General features: G+C 40.1%; 1 protein-coding gene across 1 annotated transcript in view; it reads left to right on the forward strand.

The window, feature by feature from the left end:
- The window catches only part of CSMD1 (CUB and Sushi multiple domains 1), a 1946356-nt gene that overhangs the window by 1471088 nt on the left and 447439 nt on the right, over window positions 1–27829 (forward strand). Inside the window, exons 19-21 of the mRNA XM_054023823.1 lie at window positions 3811–3927; window positions 16560–16775; window positions 22896–23084. Coding sequence (XP_053879798.1) covers window positions 3811–3927; window positions 16560–16775; window positions 22896–23084 — 522 coding nt within the window. The remainder of the gene's footprint in view (window positions 1–3810; window positions 3928–16559; window positions 16776–22895; window positions 23085–27829) is intronic.

Here is a 27829-nt window from a genome sequence, read left to right on the forward strand (position 1 = left end):
ATTTTGAAAATAAAGTTAATTCAAGATAAAGATTTGTTTAAAAACATTAAAAAGTGAGGGAATGAAAATAAATTTTTCAAAATGATTTACATGAAATTTTTTAGTGACGTTATCTGAAATATTTTCAGATTTTCAGTTTGCAAATTTTTTTGAGATTTCAACTGTTCATCTCAATTTGGGATGGGAAAATTTTACAAAATCTCAAGAATTCTTGCAGGGTAGGAGAACTGTTTCCTGCCCAATACTACCTACTGATGATTTCATAGACATCAGATTGCAACTTCAGGTAGGGAATAAACAGAAGAAAAGTCTAATGGAAAAGTACATTACCCTGTTTCATGGCAATTTCCTTTGTAATATAAAACAGACTATAAAAAGAACTACATGTACTGGGACCCAATAGTCAAATATCCCTCCAAATAATATAATTGGTAGTAATACTTTATGTAGTTTTCAGCTGTGGCTCCATAGTTAAGGATGAGTTGAAATTTTGCACTTATATCTAGTTTTTAGTCAGGGGAAGGGAGAATGCGTATGTATGTGTGAGTATATGGGCACATATATAATATATCAAAACAAGTTCACTGTTATCACATATTTATAAATATAAGAATTATCGCTTCTTCATATCTGAACTCCTTTTCCTGTTTAAATGGGGTCAGAGGTGCCCACAATTCTGGTCCATGGCATGGGTTCATAAATATATAAATTCTGTTTATAGAATTATTCAAAAACTTCTGCAACATCTCAGGATAATTGAGGAGAATTAAAAATGGCATTTCAGCTATAATGTTTTGAGCACAGTACCACTGCAAATTTATTGTATGTATTAATATAGCTGCTACTATTTCATAGAATCATAGAATATTAGAGTTATAGGGGACCTCCGAAGGTCATCTAGTCCAAACCCCTGTTCAAAGTAGGACCAATTGCCAGAAAGATTTTTGCCACAGATCCCTAAATGGCCCCCTCAAAGATTGAACTTACAACCCTGGGTTTAGCAGGCCAATGCTCAAGCCATGGAGCTATCCCTCCCCCGTTTGTTTACTACATTTAGTTCAGTTTTAACATACAGAAAACAAAAAGCAAGCTAGTACTTCATCATATTATTTGTCAGATATTTAGTTTATTAAAATTTTAAAATAAAACAAGAAAGGCAACCACAGTATAATTATGAGATCAGTGAGCAATTTACCTATATATAAATACAAATCTCAAATATTTAATGTGCCATGCAAATTTAAGAAGCCTACTTTAACAAATGTTAGTATACATGTTTTCTAGTCTAGTTTTTTACCTTTGAGAATAAGGAGAAAATAATATCCTTGCATGGGGTGTTGTGACAAGAAAAATAACAGTTGTCTTCTTTTTGAATATTATACTTTTCTTTGGTAAAGATGGTACAGATCTTTTTTTTTTTTCTGTTTTCTGGCCATCAGATTTTTCAGACTCAGCTATTATATGGCTTAGTGTGATGGGTGGCAGGCAGATCATTTTGCTGTGCCCACTGGTGCATTGCTAATTACTTATGCCGTGGTTCTTATGCTGCAATAACCTGAGACATTTAGATTATTTCCCAATGAACTATGGGAAACTTGTCTGTCCTTCTGGGACAATGGCTTTTCTCGTGTCTATGGGCCTTCTTTTGTTGAATAGGCAATAACACCTCTTATGGTAAACTAGTATTTTGCACTTGGTAATGCTCGTCTCCTGACTGTGGGGTTTACAGTTTTGGAGCAAACACTTTTAAAGTTACAGAGCAAACATTTAAATATGACCTAAAAACATAGGGCACAGATGTTATAAGAAAGATTAATGCCTGCAGCATACTACAAACATTTCATAAAGTTGAAACACTAAACATATTCTTATAACTGTAATATCTGTTTTAACAATACTAACACATAGGTGACTTATTTCCAGCTATGTATTTGTCTGTGTTCAGTGAGTCCTATGGGCCTTGGCATGAGCTGGCACCTGGTCTGTCAGCACTACGGGGTAAATTGTGGGGAGGCACAATACTAACATATAGGTGACTTGTGGATTACCAGCCCAAATTAAAGCATCACCTGGGTTTTAGCATCCAGCACCAGACAGCCTGGGTTGAAAACACCACTGAACTTGGATTAGAGAGTTTTGTGTAGGGGGCAGGGATAGATGAAAGGCAACATCCGAGTAGGAGACCAAGTTAACTCTGCAGTAAAGACAACCTCTCAGAGGCTCAGGACAGTCATTTACTTACCTTTGTGACAGTTAGGAAAACATAGAGACTCCTTTAATTCTGAATGAGTTTATTCCTCATTTTATGGGCTTCTGAAAAGTCAGAAATATAAATTGAGTGGTAAGAGAAAACTAAGCTAAGACCTAAATATCCTTTGCCTTTTGCTGATTTTTTTGTGTGAGGGATAGTTTTTAATGGATTCATACATTCATACTAATAGATATATAAAGTATAATGGGTCTGACTGGGAAGTTTGTTCTTGTTATACCATCATTACCTACAAAACATAATTTTTGGTTACTTGTTAAATTAAAACAATTTACAAAAAAGAGTATTATTCTCATTTGCTCGGTTGACACAATACTACACATTCCTTATTTTCAGTCCTCTGTAACAACAAGAATTCAGTTTTCGTTCTCCCTGGGCCACTCTAGATGTGTTTCTCATTTTGTTAAGACAGTTGGAGGATATTTGCTTTCAAAAACCATGTTCTTTTGTACAGGAAGACAGAGTTTCTTGCCCCCAGAGATTAAACCAATCATCTCCATAGGAGAGTTACATAAAATGTCAGTTATTGTATATTTTTCATACCTGGCCACAAAATATAAATCTTACAATATGACAGACATCTGTTTCTACATGAATGCTCTCAAACTGACATGTACAAGGTTCAGGTTTCCTAGTTCATTAGCCAATCAGTTGTTTTAATTGTCATATTTGAATTCAGCACATCAAAATACATAATAAATAGCACATTTTATCTCTGAAGCAGACGACCTCTCAAAAATTGTAGACCAGTGTATTCAGCTACAAATAACTTAGTGATGATGGCACTATTCACTTTTCTGGAAAAAGTGGAAAAATCTCCATATCTATCTTTTTTTCTGCAGCACATGGAGGGAAAAGGCGTAAAGGCATATTATTTTTCTGAAGAAAGTTGTAAAAGTTCTAATGTGATGCAAACTGCCTGAAGTACTCTTCCCTTTAAGTATATTATCCATTAAAACTATATGTGAAAAGTTTCATACTCTGAACTAGGTCATGCTGAAGATAAGGACCATCCTATTCCTCATTGGTTCATGTCACAGTATGGTGCACCTGTTGTTTGGTATTCTTGTGCGTTTTTGTTATGCTTGATACTTTACTCCACCTATATTAAAAGATAACAGTTGCCATATTTGTTATCCTACAGTACAGTAATTATCCTTGTCCTTATCACTGTTCAACTTAACTGTGCTCTCTAAAATGTAAAACCCATTTCTTCAATTTGCATTTTCCTACAATCCATTCCATGCCCAAACATTCATGCTAAGACACCTCTCCCAGAAGGGTTACCAAGGAAGCCAGGCACTCTCTGGTAACTTTGTGTCTTAATGCAAGCATGCATGTATTACATCTGTTGATATTCTACTGTGCACTGAGAAATAACTATCTTAAAATAAATCATCATTTGTCTCTGGGTCACTGTATTGATAAATTTATCAAGCAGAAATGTCCAATAACAGTATCTGAGTTTTAGTCTCTGCAGCAGAGTGTCCAATATAATGACTTTCTTTCTTTCTTTCTTTCTTTCTTTCTTTCTTGTTAAGCTCTATGTGGTGGCTATATTCATGGGAAGAGTGGAACCATTCTGTCGCCAGGTTTTCCTGATTTTTATCCAAACTCTTTAAACTGCACTTGGACTATTGAAGTATCACACGGCAAAGGTAAGAATATAATATGAAATTGAAAATGTACAGAACAATATATCTCTGCTTCAGACAGAATTAAACTGATTTTTTTTAATCTGTGGAAGAAGGAAATCCATAATTAATTTCCCCCAAATAAATACTTTTAGATGTAATTACCTTACTTTTGTTGTGTTAAAACTTTTGAAAAGAGGAATAAAAAAGTTTCCTTTTAAGAGTGACAGACCTGAAACACACTGTTGGTACTAGCCTTGTCAGATATTTGTGGTTTATGAATGTTATATTTATTTTGAAGAAAGATAGAGATGCAGCAGGATGAGGAAAAAAGATTAAAATAACACCAGTGGCTAATTAAGAGCACAATTAAAATATACATTTTGGGTTAAGTGTAGCAAGGGCTTACAATCAAATTGATGACATTTCTCTGTTTGTAACTTTTGAATGCTACATGGATCAATTCCAAAATTTCATGCTTGAAACATTCTCCAGTGTGTTGCAGTATAGGGATTGTGGACTCTTTTAGCTGCAGTCAGTAATGTAAAACATTTTTCTCTCTGTATCACATACCTGTATCACATACCTGAATGCAATAACAGTATTGTAGTTAACAAATTAGTTCTGTGTTTTGCAACTAGAATTTGGTATGTTGATACACACTTAAGCAAGTATAGCATTCTATCCAGCAAAGAGACATATGTGTGTATATTAAACTACATAACCCTGGAGGAGGTATAGTGGGGGTCTGTTACAGATCACCAAGTCAAATTAAAAATAGGTTGATTTACTCCATAAGCACCTGTCTGTTATCTGTAGAAAGCACGTTTGTGTTCAAGGGGACTTCATCTGGGAGTCCTGCCGCAAGTCTCACTCAGCCAGTAGAGAGTAAAACATTATTAAAGTTTCTAAAAATTAAAAGTGATAATTTCACAACATAATGGAACTATTTTGGACCTCATTATAATGGATAAAGGTAAATTAATCACTGGAATGAATAGTGATGTTTACCTAAGGCAGTGTTTCCCAAAGTTTTTATTAAGGCAACCCACCAAATCTGCCATTGGTCTTTTTTTGCGACTCACCATTACATATATGTACCCTCTGCTCTGGCATCATAATCCTAAAATGGGTGAATGAAATGGGTGGTTTGGCGAGCGAGCCTGCCCCACACTCACTTTGTAGGCTCTTGTCCTGCAATGTTGGGCCTAGCTTGCTGCTCAGGGCATTGCGACTCCCTCCAGACCTTTCCCTCCACACTACGCTGACAGAAGTGTATGTTTGCCTAGGACAGAGCTCAGTGTCGGGTTAATCAAGCCCTTGTCATGACGCCCCGTCTAGAATTTTCCTGAAATCCGCTGGTGGGTTGGGACACATCATTTGGGAAATACTGGCCAAAGAACTAGTGATCATGACCTAAATACATTTGATATGGGAAATAGAGGACTGTCCCATATGTATAAAATATAATTAGTAGTTCAAAGGGCTAATTTCACAAAGCTGAGGGAAACTATGGGAAAAAACACATTGGGAGAAAAATGTAGACAGAACAATGATTGGACTGCTTTAAAAAGAGTTAATTAGATGATCAAAAAGCTTAGATTCCAAAATGAAAAACAAAAAAGTACACATTTGGCTAAAAAGCCACCCTGGTTCAGTGGCAGTGATGTTGTTGAATTAGAAATAAAAAAGCAACTGTATAACAAATGGGGGAAAACAGGAAAATAAATAGCCATCAATATAAATTAGAAGTTATGAGATGTAGAAAATGGATACTGGAAGTCAAAGATATCAGGGAGAAATCCATGTCTGGCAGAGTACTAAGTACAATAAGAAGAAAGCTAAGTACAATAAGAAGAAAAATGTAAAATGTATGAGGAACAAAAGAAATCCTAGTAATGGTATGTGCCCATTACTAGAGGGAGAGGATAAAATTGTTAATAATGATGCAGAAAAGGCAGAAGTTTCCAAGACCTATTTCTGTTTTTTATTTGGGAAGAAGGAAGATGAAGTATTCATATCACATGAGGAAGTTGAAGTGTGTTTCAATATATTTGTAATTAAAGAGGTCATTAAACAACATTTACAGGACAGAACTATTTTAAAATCAGCAGGCTGGATAACTTTACCCTAAAAGTCCTAACAGACTTGGCCCACCGATGTTCATTTTTAATACATCTTCCAAGACTAGGGAGATTCCTAAAGACTGGAAAAGTTCTGGAGTTGTGTCAATATTCAGAAAGGACAAGAGGGATGATCTGGATAACTAAAGGCCAGTTCTTCTTCGAGTGCTTGCTCATGTTGATTCCAAGTAGGTATCTACATGCCACATGCACAGTTGTTGGAAGGTTTTTCCCCTAGCAATACCTGTCAGGTTGGCTGTAGAGCCCCCTGGAGTCATGCCTTCATGACGGTGTATATAGGTCCCTGCCGACCTACCACCTCTTCAGTTCTTTCTTACTGCCCATGACAGTCATTGGAGCTGCTTTCTTCTCTCTTGCTACAGCAAGTGATCCCCCAGTTGACTTTCTCTTTGTACCTGTAAATATTTAACTTAGAGTATGTCTACACTATGAAATTAAGTCGATGTTATAGAAGTCAATTTTTAGAAATCAATTTTATACAGTTGATTGCATATGTCCCCACTAAGCACATTAAGTTGGCAGAATGCGTCCTCACTACCGTGGCTAGCATCGACTTATGGAGCGGTGCACTGTGGGTAGCTATCTCACAGTTCCTGCAATCTCCGCCACCCATTGGAATTCTGTGTTAAGCTCCCAATGCCTGATGGGGCAAAAACATTGTCGCGGGTGGTTTTGGGTACATTTCGTCAGTGACCCCTCCCTCTGTGAAAGCAATGGCAGACAATCGTTTCTCGCCTTTTTTCCTGGGTTACCCGTGCAGATGCCATACCACAGCGAGCATTGAGCCCGCTCAGCTCACCATCACCACTGCTGTTGCGGGCAAGTCTACTGTGGGGGCTGCTGTGATCCAAGTAGCCAATGCAGTCGTTGACGTTCTGTTATCAAGGGTAGAGACTCTGGGAAATGTGCGGGCCTTTTTAGATTTTAGGTGCATCATATTCCTGTCCATTGTCGCTGGTGAAGAAGTCTTGCAGCAGTATATTCCAGTCCGGCTGGTGCTGTAACACCCCATAGCACTTCTGTGGTTGACACATGTAACCGCTCTAGGGCTCTTGCTCTTTTGCTTTGGCCAAGGTACCTTGCTCTACCAGGACCTCCAAGCATTTGACACAGAAGCACCTGCAGCAGCTGACATTGCTACACAACAGCAGCTCCTTGCCTTCACAGCAGACGGTGCAGTAGGACTGGTACCGATCCTCGTCGGACATGTAGCTTAGCTGGGGGTTCTGGGAATGTCTTCCCTGCCCAGCTCCTAGCAACCTTCAGGGCATGGTCTGGCTCCACCACTTTCTCTGCAACTCTGCTCTCCTGCCGCCAGCGATGAGCTCAGGGGATCTGTTCTGGTCCTTCTGGGTGCTGCTGGTAGATGTGGTACTGGTGCTCTGGGAGGACTCCTTGGAATCCTCCTCAGTGAGGTCGATCAGGGGTGCCCGGACAGACATGGCCATCCTCCTCTTAGAGCACTGAATGGGAGCCAGAGACTCCAGGTCATTCTCTTCTTTAAGTTTTGTCTCATGGAGATTCAGTCCTGCCTGGAATGTCATACGAGCTGAAGGCTTCTGCCTCAGGCTGCTCTGCCAGCTGGCAGCACTGCATGGTTGCACCTACCCCAGCCTACCCCTTGCTCCCAGGGCTCATGAAGCCTAGACAGTAGTAAGGAGCAGTTCAACTATAGGCTGAGCAAGTACAGAATGGTGGTAGAATGTGCCTTTGGATGTTTAAAAGCTCACTGGCGCTGTTGGTCAGACCTCAGCACAACCAACATTCCCATTGTTATTGCTGCTTGCTGTGTGCTCCATAATATCTTTGAAAGTAAGGGGGAGACATTTATGGTGGGGTGGGAGGTTGAGGCAAATTGCCTGGCATCCGATTTTGAGTAGCCATTCACTAGGGCGATTAGAAGAGCACAGCAAGGCGCACTGCGCATCAGAGAGGCTTTGGAAACCAGTTTCATGACTGGCAGGCTTCAGTGTGACAGTTGTGTGTGTTTCTCCTTGATGGAAACCCGTCCCCTTTGTTGATTTTAATTCCCTGTAAGCCAACCACCCTCCCCCTTTGAAATAAAGTAACTATTGTTTTGAAACCATGCATTCTTTCTCTATTAATAATAATAAAAAAAATGAGATAATGGACAAGGTAGCCTGGGTGGGGTGGGGGAGGAGGGAAGGACAAGGCCACATTGCTTATTGTAGCCACACTACAAATCAAAACTGTTTGAAGGACAGCCTTCTGTTGCTTGGGCCATCCTCTGGAGTGGAGTGGCTGGGTGCCCAGAGTCTCTCCCCTCTCCCCCCCCACGTTCTTGGGCATCTGGGTAAGGAGGCTATGGAACATGGGGAGGAGGGTAGGCAGTTATACAGTTGATGCAGTGGGGGTCTGTACTCTTGTTGACTTTCCTGCAGCTCCAACAGATGGTTCATCATGTCCGTTTGCTCCCCCAACAGATGCTTCGTCATGTTCATTTGCTCCCCAAATAGCATCAGCATCACATCCTGCCTCTGCTCTTCGTGCTCACTTAATTCTTCCCTGGCCTCTGCCACTGAATGCCTCCATGCATTAAGCTGTGCCCTATCAGTGCGGGAGGACTGCATGAGCTTGGAAAACATGTCATCGCGAGTGTGGGTTTTTTTGCCTTCTAATCTGTGATAACCTCAGGGACAAAGATGATAGGGGGAGCGTAAAAACATTCTACTGTCTATGATTCTGGGGGAACTGCATGGTGACCTGTGCTGCTGAGTTTGCCACGCTGGCCAAACAGGAAATGAAATTAAAAATTTCCCGGGGTTTTTCCTGTGTACCTGGCTAGTGCATTAGAGTTCAAAGTGCTGTCCACAGCGGTCACAATGGAACACTCTGGGATAGCTCCCGGAAGCCAATACCATTGATTTGCGTCCGCACTACCCCAAATTCATGGTCAACAACAGCCATTATTAGTTTACGGTTCTTCCTTTTGGGCTATCGTTCGACTCTCGGGTGTTCACCAAATGCATGTCGGTTGTAGCTGGTTGATACTGAATGTGTCAAAGTCAACTTTAACCCTCACCCAGAGGATAGAGTTCATCAGGGCTCTCCTAGACTCAGATCAAGTCAAAGCATTCCTTCCAGAATCACATTTTCTGATGTGGGCGCCATCATAGAGGACTTACAATGATACCCCACTACTATGGTGCAAAATTGCCTGAAGCTGCTCGGTCATATGGCCACTTGTACATATTTAGTACAGCACATGGAACTTCGGCTCCAACCTCTTCAGGCCTAGCTGGCCTCAGTGTACAGGCCAAACGGAGACCACCTAGACAAAACAGTTACACTTCTTCCCCTGGTTATCGAGTCCCTCCTGTCATGGCTCAACCCGCAGGTGGTGTGTGCAGGAATTTCCTTCTCTCGGCCCCAACCCTTGTTGTCTCTAGTCACAGATGTGTTGGTGATGGGATGTGGGGCACATCTAGGAAGACTCAGGACTCAAGGCCTCTGGTCCCAGGCAGAACTTTTGCTACACATCAACATCAGGGAGCTAAGAGTAGTTTGCCTTGCCTGCCAAATGTTCCAAGCCCATCTGGATGGCAGGTGGCAGCAATGTTCTAGATAAACAGACAAGGTGGTGCTTGCTCCTCTCCCCTATGCCAGTAAGTGTTCAAGTTGTGGGACTTCTGTATTGCCCATTCAATACATCTAGAGGCATCGTACCTTTTGGGTTCTCAGAACGAACTGGCCGCTCATCTCAGCAGGTCACTTCACAATCATGAGTAGTCCCCCTGCCTGGATGTCATGAACATCTTCCAACAGTGGGGATTTCCCCAGATAGATTTGTTCATGGCAAAGCACAATAGAAAGTGTCACCTGTTTTGCTCCTTCCTGAATCACATCCCTCACAGATGTTTTCTCTTCCCTTTGAAGGACCACCCGCTATATGTGTTCATACCCTTTCCCACTTGTACACAAGGTCCTGCTGAAGATCAGAAGAGAGGGAGCATTAATGATTTTAATTACACCAATGTGGCCATGCCAGCACTGGTTCACTATGTTTCTAGACCTGTTGGTGGACACACTGATAACCCTGTCCCTGGTCCCAAACTTGATCATGCAGGACCACAGCTGCCTCCAGCATCCCAATATAGAGTCTCTCCACCTCATGGCATGGAACTCCATGGCTAAATCCCTTGGAGCTCACATGCTCAGACCCTGTTAGAGAAGTTCTCCTTGGCAGGAGGAAACCATCCACTAGGGGCACATATTTGGCTAAATGGAAGAGATTCTCTATTTGGCCATTACAAAAGGGCACTCCATCTTTACAGTCATCAATTCCCTTTATTCTGGACTATTTACTATACCTGAAACAGCAAGGTCTGTCTGTGTCATTAATAAAGGTGCAACTGGCCGCTATCTCAGCTTTCCATCCCAGTTCAGCCAGTCATTTGTTTTTTCCTAACCCATGGTTGGCCGCTTCCTCAAAGGACTAGATAGACTGTACCGTCAAGTAAGACAACCAGTCCCCGCATGGGATCTCAGCCTGGTGCTTTCAAGACTGATGGGCCCTCCCTTCAAGCCCCTAGCAATGTCCTCTCTTCTCTACTTTTCCTGGAAAGTAGCATTCTTGGTGGCTATAACTTCAGCCATGATGCTGCTTGAGCTTAAGGCCTTGACTTCTGAACCCCAATATACTGTCTTCTATTATGACAAGGCGCAGTTGTGGCGACACGCAGACTTTCTCCCAAAGGTATTTTCGCAATTCCATGTGAACCCAGACATATTTTTTTCCAGTGTTCTTTCCTAAGACTCACACCAGCAACAGTGGGTGAAGGTTCCACTCCCTGGATGTCAGGTGAGTGTTAGCCTTTTACACTGAAAGAATAAAGCTGTTTTAGAAATCAACACAACTCTTCATTGAGATTGTGGAGCGGATGAAGGGGCTTCCAGTTTTGTCCCAAATAATCTCTTCATAGATCACGGGCTGTATCAAGTCATGCTACAACCTAGCAAAGATATCTACACCTGCACTGATGGCATGCTTGACAAGGGTGCAGGCATCCTCGGCAGCGTTCCTGGTGCAAGTCCCCATTCAAGATATCTGCAGGGCAGCGATGTGGTCATCAATCCACACCTTTACATACATCACACTATGCCATTATGCAGCAGGCCAGAGACAATGCCGCATTTGGCAGAGCGGTGCTGCAGTCTGTGACTGGTTGACCCCTCCTTCTAGGAGATGCTTGGGAGTCGCCTACTTGGAATTGACATGTGCAAGCACTTGAAGAAGAAAAAACAATTACCTAATTTCTCATAACTGTTCTTTGAGATGTGTTGCTCCTGTCCATTCCAAGGCCCACCCGCCTGCCCCTCTGTTGGAGTATCCGGCAAAAAGGAACTGAAGAGGCGGTGGGTCTACAGGGACTTATATTCACTGCCATGAAGGCGCAACCCCAGGGAGCTCCACAGCCAACCTAATAGGTTACTACTAGGGGGAAAACCCTCCGACGACTGTGCATGTGGCATGCACACATCTACTTGGAATGGACACAAGCAACACATCTCAAAGAACAACAGTTACAGGAATGTAGGTAACCATTTTTTTAGCTGAACATCACTCTTCAGGCAAAATAATGGAAACTCTGATATAGAATTCAAATGATACTGTGACAGACCCAGACCAGTTGGGTGCAGGAGTCTGATAGAAGGCAAATATACTGGTCAATGGATGAATAGTTTTCTGTTCCCTGAGTGACCAGAGTAGGGGCTGCTCGAGAGCAATCAGGAACCTGCTAGAACCAATTAAGACAGGCAAACTAATTAAGACACCTGGAGCCAATTAAGAACTTGCTAGAATCAATTAAGACAGGCAGGCTAATCAGGGCACTGGTTTTAAAAAAGTCCTCCCGTCAGTTAGTGGGGGGTACACAAGGAGCAGGGAGTGAGAAGGTGTGCTGCTAGAGGACTGAGGAGTACAAGTGTTATCAGGCTTCAGGAGGAAAGTCCTGCAGTGAGGATAAAGAAGGTGATGGGAGGAGGCCATGGGGAAGTAGCCCAGGGAGTTATAGCTGTCAAGCAGCTGATACAGGGGGCATTGTAGACAGCTGCTCTCCACAGGGCCCTGGGCTGGAATCTGGTGTAGAGGGCGGGCTCGGGTTCCCTTTATCCCCTCAACTCCCTATCGGACACATGAGGAGTTGACCTGATCTGTGAGAAACACCAGATGGGAAGGTCTAATTTGGAAAGGGATCTGGCCTGTCCCCGACCCACTAGATGGGACAACAGAGCCTGCGGAGATTGTTCTCCATTTCCCCCATGCTGGCCAGTGATGAGGTTAGCTGAGTGAATGGCAGGTTTGAGCCTCTAACAAAAGTGGCCAAACTGGGGGCTACCGTGAACCTCTGAGGCAAGCAAATCTGCCAGAAAGTGCAGGACTCCCCAAGGCAGAGGAGGAACTTTGTCACAATACATATATTCCTATCCTTTAATTCTTTAATGTCTGTCAACAGGATTTTATATTAAATAGGTCTTTTCAAACAAACATGATTTCTTTCTTTGAGATTACAAGTTTGGTTGATGAAAACAACTGCACTGATATACTAAAGTTTTGTAAGGCATACTACTTAGTACTGCATGATATTTCAATTAAAATATTAGCACTATAAAATATCAATAAAGCATACATAAAATGGTTTTATTATTGGCTAACAGAGATCTCAAAAAGTGGTTGTCAATGGGGAACTGTCATCAAATGTTTAGTGGGGTTCTACAGGGATCAGTACCAGGCCAGACACTATTCCACATTTTCATCAATGATCTGGAAATAAATATAAAATCACTGCTGATAAAATTTCTGGATGACACAAAGATTGGTGTGGAAAATAATTGTTAAGACAGGACAGTCATACAGAGCTATCTTGATTGCTTTGTAAACTGGGCCCATTCAAACAACATATTCTTTTTAATACAGCCCAGTGAAAAGTTAAACATCCAGGTTCAAGGAATGTATGCTATATCTACAGAATACAGTCCCCTGGAAAGCAGTCACTCTGAAAAGGATTTAGGGGGGATTTAGTAGACAGGCAACTCAACACGAACTTCCAGTGCGATGCTGTGAGGGAAAAAGTGCTAATGCAATCATTGGGATAAACAGGAGCTGAGAGGTGATTTTATCTTTGTATATGGCATTGTTGAGACCAGTACTGGAAGAACGAGTACAGTTCTGGTGTCCATATTTTAAAAAGGATGCTGTAAGGTTGGAGCAGGTGCAGAAAAGAGCCACAAAAATTATTCAAGGAGACAATGTTTTACAGTGAGAGACTTGATCTCAAGTGTGTAGCCTATCAAAAGAAGATTGAGAGGTGACTTATTAGTAGAGCCATTCAGAAACTTTTTCTCAAAGTACGCTGTTTTGTCAAAGCTGTATCAGTTTCCACAAATCTTTTGTTGTGAGGAGAAGAAAGAAAGAGAAGTAGAGACAGACATGCTGGCTCTTTCTCTATAACCCGGGGTTTAGGGTGCTGGTTTGTGATGTAGAAAACCCAAGTTTAAATCCCTTCTCTGCCTGATTTGGAGTGATCTGTCATGAAGTCACATACACTGCAGAATGAAAATAAATTCTAAAATTGTCTTAAAATGGAATTGTCTCCCTTTGGTTGACTTTATTGATTAGTTTGTTGTTCATTGTGAGAATATAGTGGGTATTAAAAGTTCCTTTAATGTAGCGGAGAAAGCCATAACAAAAACTGGTGTCTGGAATCTCACCCAGACAAATTCAAATGGGAAATAAGGTGCAATTTTTTAACAATGAGGGTGGTTAACTAGAGAAAAAAAACTATCAAGGGAAGTGGCTGATTCTCCATCCTTTGTCTTCAAATCAAGACAGGATGCCTTGTTGGACGATATGCTTTTGGGATATTGCACTCAATACTGGCGAAACTGGATGAAATATAATATAATATCATATCAGGAGATATACCGATCTCCTAGAGCTGGAAGGGACCCTGAAAGGTCATTGAGTCCAGCCCCCTGCTTTCACTAGCAGGACCAAGTATTGATTTTGCCCCAGACAAGAATTGAACTCACAACCCTGGGTTTAACAGGCTAATGCTCAAACCACTGAGCTATCCCTCCCCCTGTAGCCTGTGATATTGCAGGAAATCAGACTAGATGATCTGATGGTCCATTCTGGCTATAAACTCTATGAATATATGAAAAATGGGAAGACAGAGAAATGTAGCATATTCTATATATACCTGGAATTATTAAAAAGAGCATTTTTAATTGCCATACAAATAAATGCATTAGCTGCCATTTAAATAAATACCAAACCAATAAGGCCATAAATTGTTATTTTTGTGTTGATTCACATTAGTCTTCAACTTAATAAAAACTCTTCTAGGTAAATTATAGACACTTTTATCAATGAGGGACCACCCTTTGAGATAATTCTATAATTGAATATTTGAGCTAGTCTGTTAAAGTTGATATCATTTTAGAGAAGCTTTCTGATTTTATTTCCCTCATACTGAGCAGCAGAAAAGATTTTTTGTTTTTCAAAGTAATTCAAGACTATAAATTTTGCAAACATTGTAAAACACTGAAGTGGGGAGATAATTGTCCCAACAATAGTACAGACTCTGCAGTAAAATTGTTTTAAAGTGGATAGAATGTGATCATAATACAATGTCAGCAATTGACACTTCAGGCCAGAAATGGAAGGACTGACCTCAATAATGAAATATTTTTATTCCTAGATTATGGGGGGATATCTGGATAGTCTAGTAAATTGAAAGTTGGCCTCACATAGTGCTCATGACAGCCTTACTATAAAGAGAAGAAACATCAGTCTCTAACAATTACAGTAATTATTCTGAAAAGGCACTCTTTCAGCATTTCCTTTTCTCTTCCCTATCTCCAAAGGAATTGCATCCAGGGAGTTGAGAGGATGATCACTGTAGGCAAGCACCTGGGACTTAGGTATAGATTTAAGGATAAAGGCTATTAGGGAAATGAATACCTTTTTGGTATGTGTAATGGTAGGAATGACAGTGTTAGAGATCTTGATTCAGATTTCATGGAGCTCCTAAACCAGTGAGGGTTTCAGAATGGCCAAGTGCAGAACATTGGTTTAGCATTTGATGACCTTGAAAACCCACCCACCTGAACAAATTGATCATATTTATGGATACTCTTTGGACACAGAGCATATAGGTGCACTCATCAGACATGCACTCAGATACCTGTATTCAACCATATTGTATTCATGCAGTTACACATGAATACCCTGTGCATATGAAATAATAATAATGCTTTGTATGCCCTATGTATATGGCTTCTGCTTTTCTAAGTGTTGTACATAAATTAACAATTAATTCTTACAATTTTCCTGTGTGTCAAGTAATATTATTATTTCTCTTGTACAAATGGGGAAAATGAATCCCAGGGAAGTTATGTGAGTTGCCCACAAAAACAAGCAAGCTAGGGGCAGTCCAGTGCTCTGTCAACTAGACCACAATCTCTTGATTGTTTTTCCTTCTATATCTCTTGAAGGTTTTCAGTCTGTATCACCTGTGTGTAAAGCGAATAACCGCATTGCACCTGAAGCAGGGGGGGCATTGTCCGGGCTTGCTGGAGGAGGGGTAGCAATGCTTTATGGTGGAGGGCGGGGAAAGAGATCAGAAGCTGCTGCAAAAAGGTGGGTGGGGGTCAGCGTGGTGACGCTGACTCATCCCCTGGGAATGTAAGTGTGGAAGCCTTTAAAAGGGTCAAGCCTGGGCATTAAAAGCCCTTTCACCATGCAGTAGGCAATGCAGCACCCTCCATCCGTCCTTTCGAGGTGCTAATATCAGGTTGGGTTAGGACCTGATGTGGGTATTGCACTAGTCTCTTCTTTTTAGGGGGGCTGAGAAGGCATTTTTCCCTCAGCACTATAGTGGCTTCAGTACAGTGGGGATTTTCTCGCCTTCCCCAGAGCGGGTGTCAGGGAGGACCTATTATAGTGAGGAGAAAATGGGATTGTTATATGTCGCAACTCATTTTGTAAGTGTGGGGCGGATGTCAAGTGCAGTTACTCCACAGGGAAGGCATCCAGTGACCAGATAAATGGCCTGGTGAAGGACTTAAAAAAGGAGGTGCTGGTTAAAGAAATAGAACAGGGAGAAGGTTTTGGGCTTCTATGATTGGTACCCTTTCTTATAGCCCACATGAACCATCCTAAGAGGGGGGGGGGGGTGGATGGTAAGGTCCAAGCCATGGGCTAGTTGGGGAACCTGGATGGAAAATGAAGGGGGGCTGTTGGAAGCCACAGGTATTTATATGAATGAACATGGAGTTGCCTTTACTGTACACTTTTAAATGCTGGGTAGTCCCAGATATCTAATAATAAAGTTGTGCCCTGATTAAATCCATATCAAGTGTATCTTGTCCTTCTTTCGGTATAGCCAGACAAAGAAAACTATCTCAGATACAGCAGCAAATAACTACCTTATATTCCAATTCTATACCTTTACCTTTTAACACTCCCTCACGTTTTTTTTCTTCCAGGAGTACAGTTGGTCTTTCACACCTTTCACCTTGAGAGTTCTCATGACTATTTGCTTATCACTGAAGATGGCAGCTTCACAGAACCAGTGGCGAGATTAACTGGCTCAGTGTTACCCCCTACAATTAAAGCTGGCCTCTTTGGAAACTTCTCTGCACAGCTTCGATTTATATCTGACTTTTCAATCTCCTATGAAGGTTTCAATATAACATTTTCAGGTAAAGAATTGAGGACTAACAAATGGTTTGAAAATAACTTCAATTATTGTTTTACATTTTAGTCAGAACAAATGTTACTAAATAGCAATAAAAAGAAGTTGTTTGAGGTGTTTATAAATCCTGGTTTCCAGAATAGGAGCTAGAACAACAATGAATAAATTACCTCGAAATTAGCAAGCGTAAAGAAGGCTAACAGCATCAGAGGGGGAGATGACTTCATTAGTGAAGAGGAGGCTGTTTGAGATGTGACCTGCTCCAGTGAACACCTGGGGCTATGGGAGTAAGGATGAGCTCTCTCCTGACCAGACAAAGAAAACTGGTGAGAAATGGAGAGAAAGGGTGCAGCTGAGGGAAAGAACCATCACTGGCAGAGGAATAAAGCAAGGGATAAATGTGTGAGCAATAAACGGAAGAAAGTATGTCAGAAAGGCAACAGCAACACAGCAACAGGTGGGAGTAATGGAGCAGTCACTCATGCCAAAAATGATCTGGGATTGGTATCCATGTATTATGTAAAAATAAAAAAGAATGTTTGAATTATCAGGCTTTAATGTATCAAAAAGTTCTGGTAATTATATCAACTAATATTTGAGTGGAATTTAAACCCCATAAGTCACAGTTGCGTGTTATTTACTCTGTATTGATGTAACAAGAGTGCACATATGGAACGGATAAATTCTTCAATATTTTTCTGTGCCAATTCCCACTTCTGGGATGTATAAACCCGTAGAGCTGCATGATATTACCACTCTAGAAAGCAGCGATTGTTTAATCTGCTCGTTCTCCCTTCTTGGATCTGAATATTTAGTGACAGGGGAGCTACTGCCCCAAATGTTATTGCATTATTTTTCAAAAGTAGCAAGCTGATCAGCTAGAGATTATACCTTTCCTTCTCTGATTTACAACAATATGCACCTTGCTGTTTTCAAGTAAAATATAGTGACTGGATTTCTTGTTCGAAAGACTTGTTGGTTACAACAGCAACAATAGCTTTACTTGTCAGATGACTGATTTTACCCATTGCAGATACTGTACATTAATCAAGCAAGAAGTTAGTTGTGGTAAGATGTTGTAATGTGTATCAAACTATTTGCATGATCTATCAATCTATTTTTAAATAACTCACAAAAGGAACTTGAAGATAAATACACAAAATAAGGTTACTGATGCAAGGAAAAAAGTTCTTGGGTAACAGTTTTGTGAAATATCAAGTGTTTCTCACTCACAAAAAGGGCTCACATCTTGTCTTCAGCCAATAGACCGGAATTAGATAGGTAGCCATAATATCATAAATATGCATTTTACAGGACAAACAACTGAGTTTAGGAATATTATTTCCTCACTTTCAGACAAGTAAAATGTACTTCTGCAAAGTGAGAATTGTTTACTGAAAAGAGAACAGTTTGAACTGAATGAGCTGAGACAGCAGTTTTCTCCAGCATCACTAAAAACTGAACTGACAGAGGTGATGGAAGTCTAGAACACAAATAGAAAATGATGTATTAAGCATGCAAAGCAATCACTTTCACAGTTTTGATCTGCCACATGTAAGCTGTTTTGCTGTATTCTACTTTCAAAAGCATTTTTTCTTTGACTACAAAGTGACTGTACTACTAAGTTTATTTTTCAGTTCCTCTACAAGGGAAAAAATATCCTGGAGGGGTTATTTTGACTTCCTATTGAACTTAACTTTTAAAAATTGCAATTTCAGTATGCAGTAAGTATGTATGCAGGTTGCAGATGTAAATTAATATGTGCAATATAAATGACTAGTAAAACTGGAAATATGAATGTTTTATGTACACTTTTGCACATGCAAATAGGCAAAATGTCATCTGATTTTTATGATAATCAGGAAATAGATTTTGTTTATGCTACACAATGTCACTCCCACTAATTATGACTATATATTCCCTCCCATTTGTATCTTCATTGGTGCTGTCCAATTGGCATGTAAAAACTATTCTTTCCCCCTGGAAAACAATAAGTGTTTAAGGTGACATTCTCATTGTTATTTGGTAGTATCTTTCACCCACTTTGCAATCACAATGAACAGGTTTAAATATATTCCCAAGGTGGGAGAAAGTGGAGAATTAAGCTTCGTCTACAACAGCACTTTTGTCAGTAAAACTTTTGTCGGTCACGACTGTGAAAAAACACACACCCCCGACCGACAAAAGTTTCACTGACAAAAGTGTTGGTGTGGGCAGCGTTCTGTTGTTGGGAGATGCTCTGCTGCCAGCGTAGTTACTGCCACTCATTGGGGTGGTTTAATTATCCTGGCAGGAGAGCTCTCTCCTGCCAGAACAGAGCAGCTACATGGGAGAGCTTATAGTGGCACAGCTGCAGTGGTATAGCTGTAAGGTCCATAGTGTGGGCCTAGCCTGAGGCCTAACGTCTCTTCTTTTTCTCTGTAAATCTATCAGTCTTCTATTAGGAACTTGGTGGGGACACCATTCAAAAACAACAACAATAACAACAACAACAAATTTAAAAAATTACAGAAGTTCTCTTCCTTGAGTCATTTAAAATTGAGCATGGCAAAACAAGAACTGTCATCTCAAAGAACTGTGTTTCAAACACATTAAATTAATGATACAAAATAGACTTCATGGAACATCTATGACACATGCATCACAAATTGACTGAGCAGAGTGGTTTATTTCTTTCACTCTTATTACTATCACAGAGGAGGCAAATAAAATACACAGAATAATGGAAGGTGTAGAGAAAGTCAGTTAAGTACCCCATTTACCTTTTCCTGGAATACAGGAATAAGGGAACACCCAATTAAATTAAAAGAAAAAACATTTAAAACTATAAACACCTAAATTACACAAGACTAATTCACTTGTAGAACTCATTGCTACAAGACATTATTGAGAAAAATAAGTGGATTTCAGAATAGGATTAAGTCATTTATATAAAATAGTAAGCATTGACTGGCAGTTACATTGGCTAGGATAAAAGTGTACATGAAATACTAACCACCATTCTTCACAAGTTAAGTAATATATTAACTTGGGGAGGGGTGGGGGGGCAGGATAGTGGTGGATGAGGGTGGGGAGTGTTACATCACCTCTGACCTAGAGGATCTGATCCAAAAGTCTCCCGAACATTAAATGCTGACCAGTCACAGGGATAGCACAGCAGAATAGATAGAAGATTGTCTGAGCCATGTAGTAATCCATGTGTTCACTTGTTCTCCATTGTTCCTGTTACCCATTTTTTGTTAACTAAGTGGTGAGCATCTCTAGCCCTGTCCCTGCAATGTACATAAGTACATACAACACCGAAATTGAGGGGACTACACAAATTGTTAAAGCATGTTCTTATGTGCTTTGTTGGATTGGGGCTAGAGTGCTCAGCACTTTACAAGCTTAAGCCCTTAAACTGTAGTTTTTCCAACCAGATCCTGGGCTGTTGCCACTCTCCTCTGCACCACCAACAGAAAGGGATCCTGAAGCTAGCATAGCTGGCAAGAGAATGTTTTCCCTAGTGGAGGGGAATTATAGGAAGCTTTTTAGTTCCTAAACTTACATTGGGTGACAGGTCTGGTATACTTCTGACCCAGGATCACAGAAGCCCGAAATATGGCTTAAGGGCACCTTATCAGTTGACCCTTGCACCTCTCTGATACAAACTATACTGTGCATTCTTTGTCTGTAGCAGTATATCTGAGATACCACCTTATTTTTTGCATATTAAGTATTGTGCATATTTATGTCACTACATAAATATAGTAATACCCTCTAAAGAATAACCCTGATACATGAACTAGGAGGTCTAATAGATGTTTACTGTTTCTAATTTCACTTATTCTATTACTCATATTGTGGCATTTGCCACCAAAACAAAAGGCATCATAGGTGGAAATCTACCTCTCTTTCTACTTAGGCAGAAATGTTAATTGTGTTGTACTGTAGTAACAACATTTATTCTCTAAATCACTTTTTAACACTTTACAAATATTAAGAAAAATAAATAATTAAGGATGGTTTATTGCTCAAATGTACACTTTAAAAACATTTTATCAGGAAAGAAATGTAAAGGAAGAAAAAATAACTTTGTCTCTATTCCCCAGGCCTTGGTTATGTCAGGTTGTAACAGAAAGCCTCAGAGGGCCAGGTGGGCTAGTGGGTAACACATCTAGTGTCCAGCCTCAACTCCCAGCAGGAAGGTCTTTCAATCCAATTCCTCACCAGTGTATGGGCTTAGCTACACTTTGGGTTTTCAGCGTCCTTGCCCTTTTCTTACCAGAGGGGGAGTGGGATGGGAATGAGGCTTGTGCCCTTACTGCAGCAGGGGAAGTTTGTAAGGGAGGCCAGTCTCCCCGCCACGCTTTGACCCAGGGCCCTTTGAGAGCCAATCACTTGGAGTGTCTTCAGAGTTACCCCTGCAGGTCACTTCCTAACATCCATCTCTCCCTATGGCTCCAAGTCCAATACAAGATAAAAGAAAAGACAACTAAACCTTCAGGTCCAACCGGACTCAGTAGGCAGTCCTATTGCTCACAGAGATGCTTCTTTTGAACCCTGGTTTCGGAGCCCTCAGACTAGGTTTGTCTTCCTCCCTCCTTCTAAGCTAGGTTGCACCTGTTTAAGCTTCCTCTCCAGTTGGAGCATGCTTTGCAGGTCTGGCAGGGTGGGGCTACCTGGGCTCAGTCCTTTAACCCATTTGGGACTGATGTGGGGTATTTACATCCCATCACACAGGTGTGGATGTCTTGTTGCTAAATTTTTTACTCAGTGCAACTGTATGCAATTAAAATATCAGAGTTTTCAGATTTATGTAGATTGATTTGATATCCATTTTATATTTACTTAAACTTTTATGCAAGTTATAATTTGAATTCATGACTCTATCTAGGACTAAGAATGCTATCTATTCTTATCTAAATAAGACCTATTTGTTATTAACTGGTTAGACACTGAGAAGATATAGTCATCATATTACAATCTGTTAGGTATGATTTACATTTTTCATGTTATACATTTTTCTTTAATCTATTTTGTTGTATGTATATTATCTCAGTTGACAGGGTTTTATATTTGTGATTGTCTTTTCAATTTTGTAGAAATGTAATTAAAAGGAAGTTTAAAATAAATGCAGAAGAAAATGTGTTCAGAGTGATTTCAAAACCCAATCTATCTCCTCAGTAATTGGATTTGTAGGACTGAAAGAACAAAGTATAGCTCTTTTAAAATAAATCCTAATTCTTTACAAGTGCAAATTGAATAACTAAGAACTATATACTCTCCTTGATCTGTGAGCACAATTCCTTTGACATCAATGAACGTTCTAGTGCAGTACATGGTTCTGTGTGTGCCAGTGCAGTTAACATCTAGTTATGCTGAAAGAGCAATTACATACTTATAGAAGCCTATCCAGGAGCCTGATTTTACTTTCCCTTAAACCAATTTTACACTGTTGTAGCACCACAGTTTTGGGTGGAAATTACTCCTGATTTATAGTGTAGGTAAGAGGAGAATCAGACCCCAGGCATTTTTCTTTTATTTAGGTGTACAATTGTTTCTGATTAAGTGACAGCATTCATGATTTTCAAGAGCAAGCAAGGGCAGTTGTTCACCTGATTAGGAGTGCAGTTCCACTCTTTGTGCATGAAACTCAAGCACATCTTTTGAAAATGTGGTGATGCATCTCTACATCAATTTGATCTTTCATTAGATTTGAGTAAGCTTTTTTCCATTTTATTATAGGTTTGCAAACTCTGAAGTTCATTCCTAATGTTTGGTAGTTCAACTGAATTGCACTATAATGAGTTATGTTTAAGAGATACAAACAAATTGTAAGGAACCTCTTGTGGTATAAAGCTGATTAAAGTCTCTGAAGTTAAGAAAATCAATGTAACTATGTATCTACATATCCCACCCACATTACTGTACATCATACCATAACTAAAGGATAAGGAGCAGACTGGAAGAATCAAGCAATATTTTTAGTGGAGCCATTGTTAAATAGACTTGGATTATGAACATCTGTGGAAGAATATGCTTCCCAAGTGTTTTATACCAAAACTGTAGCTTTCATTTGTTGTCTATAATTTTTAAGGTATGGGATTTTCCCATTTATTTATATATTCTGGTTTTTTGTCAGCAGAATATAATCTGGAACCATGTGATGATCCTGGCGTTCCTGCCTTCAGTAGAAGAATCGGTTTTTACTTTGGTGTTGGAGACTCCTTGACCTTTTCTTGCTTTCCTGGATATCGCTTGGAAGGTGCTAATAAACTTGCCTGCCTGGGTGGTGGCCGTCGTGTATGGAGTGCACCTCTGCCAAGGTGTGTGGGTAGGTGGTCACATGCTTTCATTTCATTCATCAAATCGTTGATAGCACATGGCAGATGTCAGAATAGTGGGCAGAGAAAAAAGCTCTAGAAGTAAAGGGACAGATCTCCAAACTTTATGTACTCATAGGTCAGTCAGAGTTAAAATTTTTAGTACTGCATGACCATTGTAGTTAAAGGAGACAAATAGAAAACAAGCACTTAAGGATGTTTTAAATTAACATTGGGGTTTGGAACAATTATATTTATCAATTAAAATTATAATACTATAAGTCCCAAAGGTATAGTGAGATAAAATGCAAAGCAGGTTTCAAAACTCAAGTTTGAATAAGGAATGTGTGATTCCTGAACAAAGAATTCATTGTGAGAATTAGTAATGGAATACAACTGGAACCATAGTTATACTGGGCCAGGTTCTGCCTTTGTAAAGGGATCACTCAGGTATAAGTGAAGGCAGAATTTGATCAATTATCTTTCAGGGTAAAGAAATAATCACTAGATCTTTGAGATGAAAAAGCTTCTCATAGAGTCCCAAAATTGACTTTTAAAGTGATTTTCACTTTTTTTTCTTGTTGTGTTTGAAATTTTAAAAAGTGCTGCTTTTAAAGCATCTGTGATTATAAGCACAAAGGCAAGTGAATAAATAGTTCTTTGTGAATGATATTAAAAATGGAATTTTTACATGTTCAGATTTGAATTATATTTGAATTGCAGAGGTACTGAATTTGATTTGTGGGTTGATTTAATGATGTGGTGATTGCTAACTGGTCTGCATATACATTGTGAACTGCTTGCAGCTGACGTGAATCTGATCAGTTGATATTGACATAATAATCCTGAAATGTCAAATACATCTACTCACCTCTGAGTGAATTGGTTTGAGGAGGTTCATGTTTTTAATGATTTTATTTCATGAGGGGGAAATTCAATTGCAGAATTTTGATTTTTGTTTTTTCTTTTTTTTAAAGAGCATAATATCATATCAGCATAAAGACATAAGATCCTCTTCGGCATGAAAAATCACACCAGGGGAAAAACTTAAAACTAAATTTTATCATGATTGACAAGGCTTACTGTATTAACCTCTCAATGGTGCAAAATTAATGGCATGGTCTGGGTGGAAGGGACCTGAGAGTCGAGTGGAGCTTGAGGATATGTGGAAATTCTTAGCTCCAGGCACCTATTAGGAGAAACTATCCTAACCTTCAACATGATTCCCAAGACCCTATCTACTCCCAGGCAGCATGGTTAAATCAGTGACTGTGCTGATATTGTTTCGCTGCTGGTGGTACACTAAACGTTCTGCAATACACACCATTTTATAAGAGTGCAGCTGAACCTAGGAGAACATCACACTGCACTCAGTGTCATGCATTTGAGTCCTATTCATTTGAAAGGGCAGGGAATTATTCTATAGTACCTTTCAGATTGGCTATGTGAGCTGAAAAATTAGCTCCTTATTTCTCTATTCTTAATAGAAAGATGACTTTATTAGCTTGGCAATTCTAAAACTATTAATAAGTAATGTTTTCCACTAAGTTTATCAATATGTTAGGCTATGTCTGGATTCAACAGAAATGGAACGTAAAAGTTGTTGCTAGTGTATATTGTGTCAATGAAAATGATACACTAATTTCTTTGCGTTCTCTTATGTTTGATCTGAAATAAGTCAATTCAAGTAATTGATTTCAATGCAATCAAAATATTTGTTCCTTCAATATGCATATAGGTAGGAAAATTAAGTGTGTATGATTAAAAATCATTTGACTATCATACAAACAGAGTTTGATTGCTTATGATATTCCTTTAATATATTTTCCTTTAGTCAAATCAATATTAGGTCTGACAGAAAGGAAGCTTTTGCCTCAGCCATTAGCCAAAGTTCAAGGTCCTGCAGCTTGTTTCCATTAAGAGGAGAAGTGATGATAGAGTCAGGTATCTTTGGTGCAATCCTGTCTATATACAAAAAATGTTCCAAATATTATTTTCTTGAATAGAGGAGGACTGAAACAACAGGAGGCAGTTTCTTTGTTCAGAGCTAGGTTCCTACCAAATTCATGGTCCATTTTGGTCAGTTTCATGGTCATAGGATTTTAAAAATCATAAATGTCATGATTCCAGCTATTTAAATCTGAAATTTCATGGTGTTGTAATTGCAGGGATCCTGACCCAAAAAGGAGTTGTGAGGAGGGTGGGGAGGAGTCACAAAGTTATTGTAGTGAGGGGTTGCAGTACTGCTACCCTTACTTCTGCAATGCTGCTGGTGGCGGCGCTGCCTTCAGTGCTGGACAGCTGGAAAGCAGTGGCTGTTGGCCAGGATCCCAGCTCTGAAGGCAGAGCCACTGCCAGAAGCAGCACAGAAGTAAGGATGGCCTGGTATGGTATTGCCACCCTTACTTCTGCGCTGCTGCTGGTGGGGTGCTAGCATCAGAGCTGGGTGCCTGGCCAACAGCTGCCACTCTCCAGCCGCCCAGCTGTGAACTCAGCACAGAAGTAAAGGTGGCAATACCGTGACCCCTTTAAAATAACCTTGTGACCCCTCTGCAACTTCCTTTTGGGTCAGGACCATCAATTTGAGAAACACTGGTCCCCTTTGAAATCTGTATAATTTAGGGTAAAAGCACACAAAAGACCAGATTTCATGGTCAGTGATGTGTTTTTCATGGCCATGAATTTGACAGGACCCTATTCATAGCTCCAAGTCCCTTTCAGCCAACTTCTCCTTCTAGGCTTCTCTTGGTTCCATGCTCCCTATGCTTGTTTAAGTGGTATCTGGTGCATCCTTGCTGCCTTCTCTGTCTGTTTCTGTAGTATTTCTCATGCCTCAGTCTGACATAGACACATACCCCCTCCACCAAACAATACCCAATGCAAAAACCTCCTCCCACATAGTTCCATTTCCTGGTTAGATTCATATGTCCCTTTGTTTTGGTTTGAGACTCTTATTGTTTCTTACATTTATCCTGAATGAAGGGTGCCTGTTACACAGATGCCAGGTTTTTAATGTTATCTACAGAATGAATATTTCTATTTGAATAGTATTAACTTCCGTGAAGTCAGATCAAATTAAAATAGAATATTTATACAACTGCAACTACTTACATGACAGCTACATAAGGTAAATACAAAATAGCTTACAAATTAATTCCATCCAATGTTTTCAAACTATAACACAAGTAAAAACCCAATCCTGTACACCCTTACGCACCTGAGTGGTTCTTACTGATGCAAGTAGTTCCGTTAAAGCCATTTCTCTCAAGGATCTCCAGATTGATTTGCATATGGTGGACCCTTCCCCCCGCTTGGAGATCCATTGGTTTCAAAGTGTACCAAGGCACGCCTGTGTGAAGAAAGATATGGGTGGGTTACCAATATGGGGAAGAGAAATTCCCGCACCCCCGAACTCAGCAGCCAACCAGAACTTCAAGGAATATCTTCCTCCCTACCAGTTTGGTCAAATCATGTGGTAGAGGCTTTCCCTTCACCCCCCCCCCCCTGGTTCTTGTGATGCACACAGAAAGCAGAAGACCAGAAGTGCAAAGTGCAGGCAATGCAATGTTTGTTGGGGTTAGTTTCAAGTAAGCATATCCATAGCTCTACATGCCTGCGGGGTCTGTTAATCAGTGTTCTGTTCCCAGCTCTCACACCGGAGAGCCTTGCCTGTGTCCCCATTCCCACCTCCTCCTCCTTAGCAGGTCCAAATATACCTGCAATGCACGCCCCTACTCCAACCCCTTACAGCTTATGGTCATGTTCTGTTTTGAAGGGTCATGAGTCTGGGGTCTTTGTCCCAACTCTTTTGTATCCCATGGGAGAGATAAGCAGTGAGGTTGTGTCCTGGACAATGCTAGGCTTTTCTTTGGCCTTTAGTGCTGCTTATGGCTGACCCTTCATCCCTCTTTGCCCCCCTTAACTGGTTGCTTGTCCTTGGCTTGAGAGAAGAGCCAGGCAGTCTTCCAATGTATGCTCATATATTACACTCCCACCATATCCTGTAACACTTTTAACTCCATCTCTTATCACCCCATCTGTTTGTGGGCAGATGTAACACAAGGTGTCTTTATTCTTTGTTTACACATATTAATAAGGATATAATAGAATCAAAAAGGCAAACCCAAAATTCTATGCCAGACTAACAAATAGGCCTATATACTAACACCATCTTTCCCACTCAGAGGGGGTGAGGGTAGGGGATAGAAATTCTTTGGCTAAAATGCCAAAGAAAGATTTCCTATAACAACTGAATTAGCAAAGGAATGCATACATATAATTTTAATATTCAGTGACTGAATATTGATAATAACTGTTGAGCCAACATTTCAAAAATATGGAAGATATTGTTCACTGTCCTATATAACATCATGACGAATTAATGTAAAGTGTTGAGATGGATGTATTCAAAGTACAACCTATGCAGAATTTTGCACACAGTTTAAGGATATAGAGAGTCATGAAATGTATTAGTTGCTTAATTTACATAAGCTTTCTCTTGTTCAGTTGTGTTTATATTCCAAAGTTTACTCATAGGTATATTTTATTAAAAATTTCCTCTGCATCTGTTGCTTTGTGAAAGCCTTCTTTTTGTTATGTATAGGCTTTCAGTCATTAACTGTTAGGTGAATTTTAAGTTTAGGGTTCCCACTGAAATTAATATTGCTTAGTTTCTACTCTTGGCATATACTGTATGAACTGTTGTGTGCACTTATAAAATACTTAATCATGGACTATTTCAATAGAAACTGTACTT

Source organism: Malaclemys terrapin, chromosome 3 (genome assembly GCF_027887155.1).
Source record: "Malaclemys terrapin pileata isolate rMalTer1 chromosome 3, rMalTer1.hap1, whole genome shotgun sequence".
In the NCBI taxonomy this organism is placed as follows: domain Eukaryota; kingdom Metazoa; phylum Chordata; order Testudines; family Emydidae; genus Malaclemys; species Malaclemys terrapin.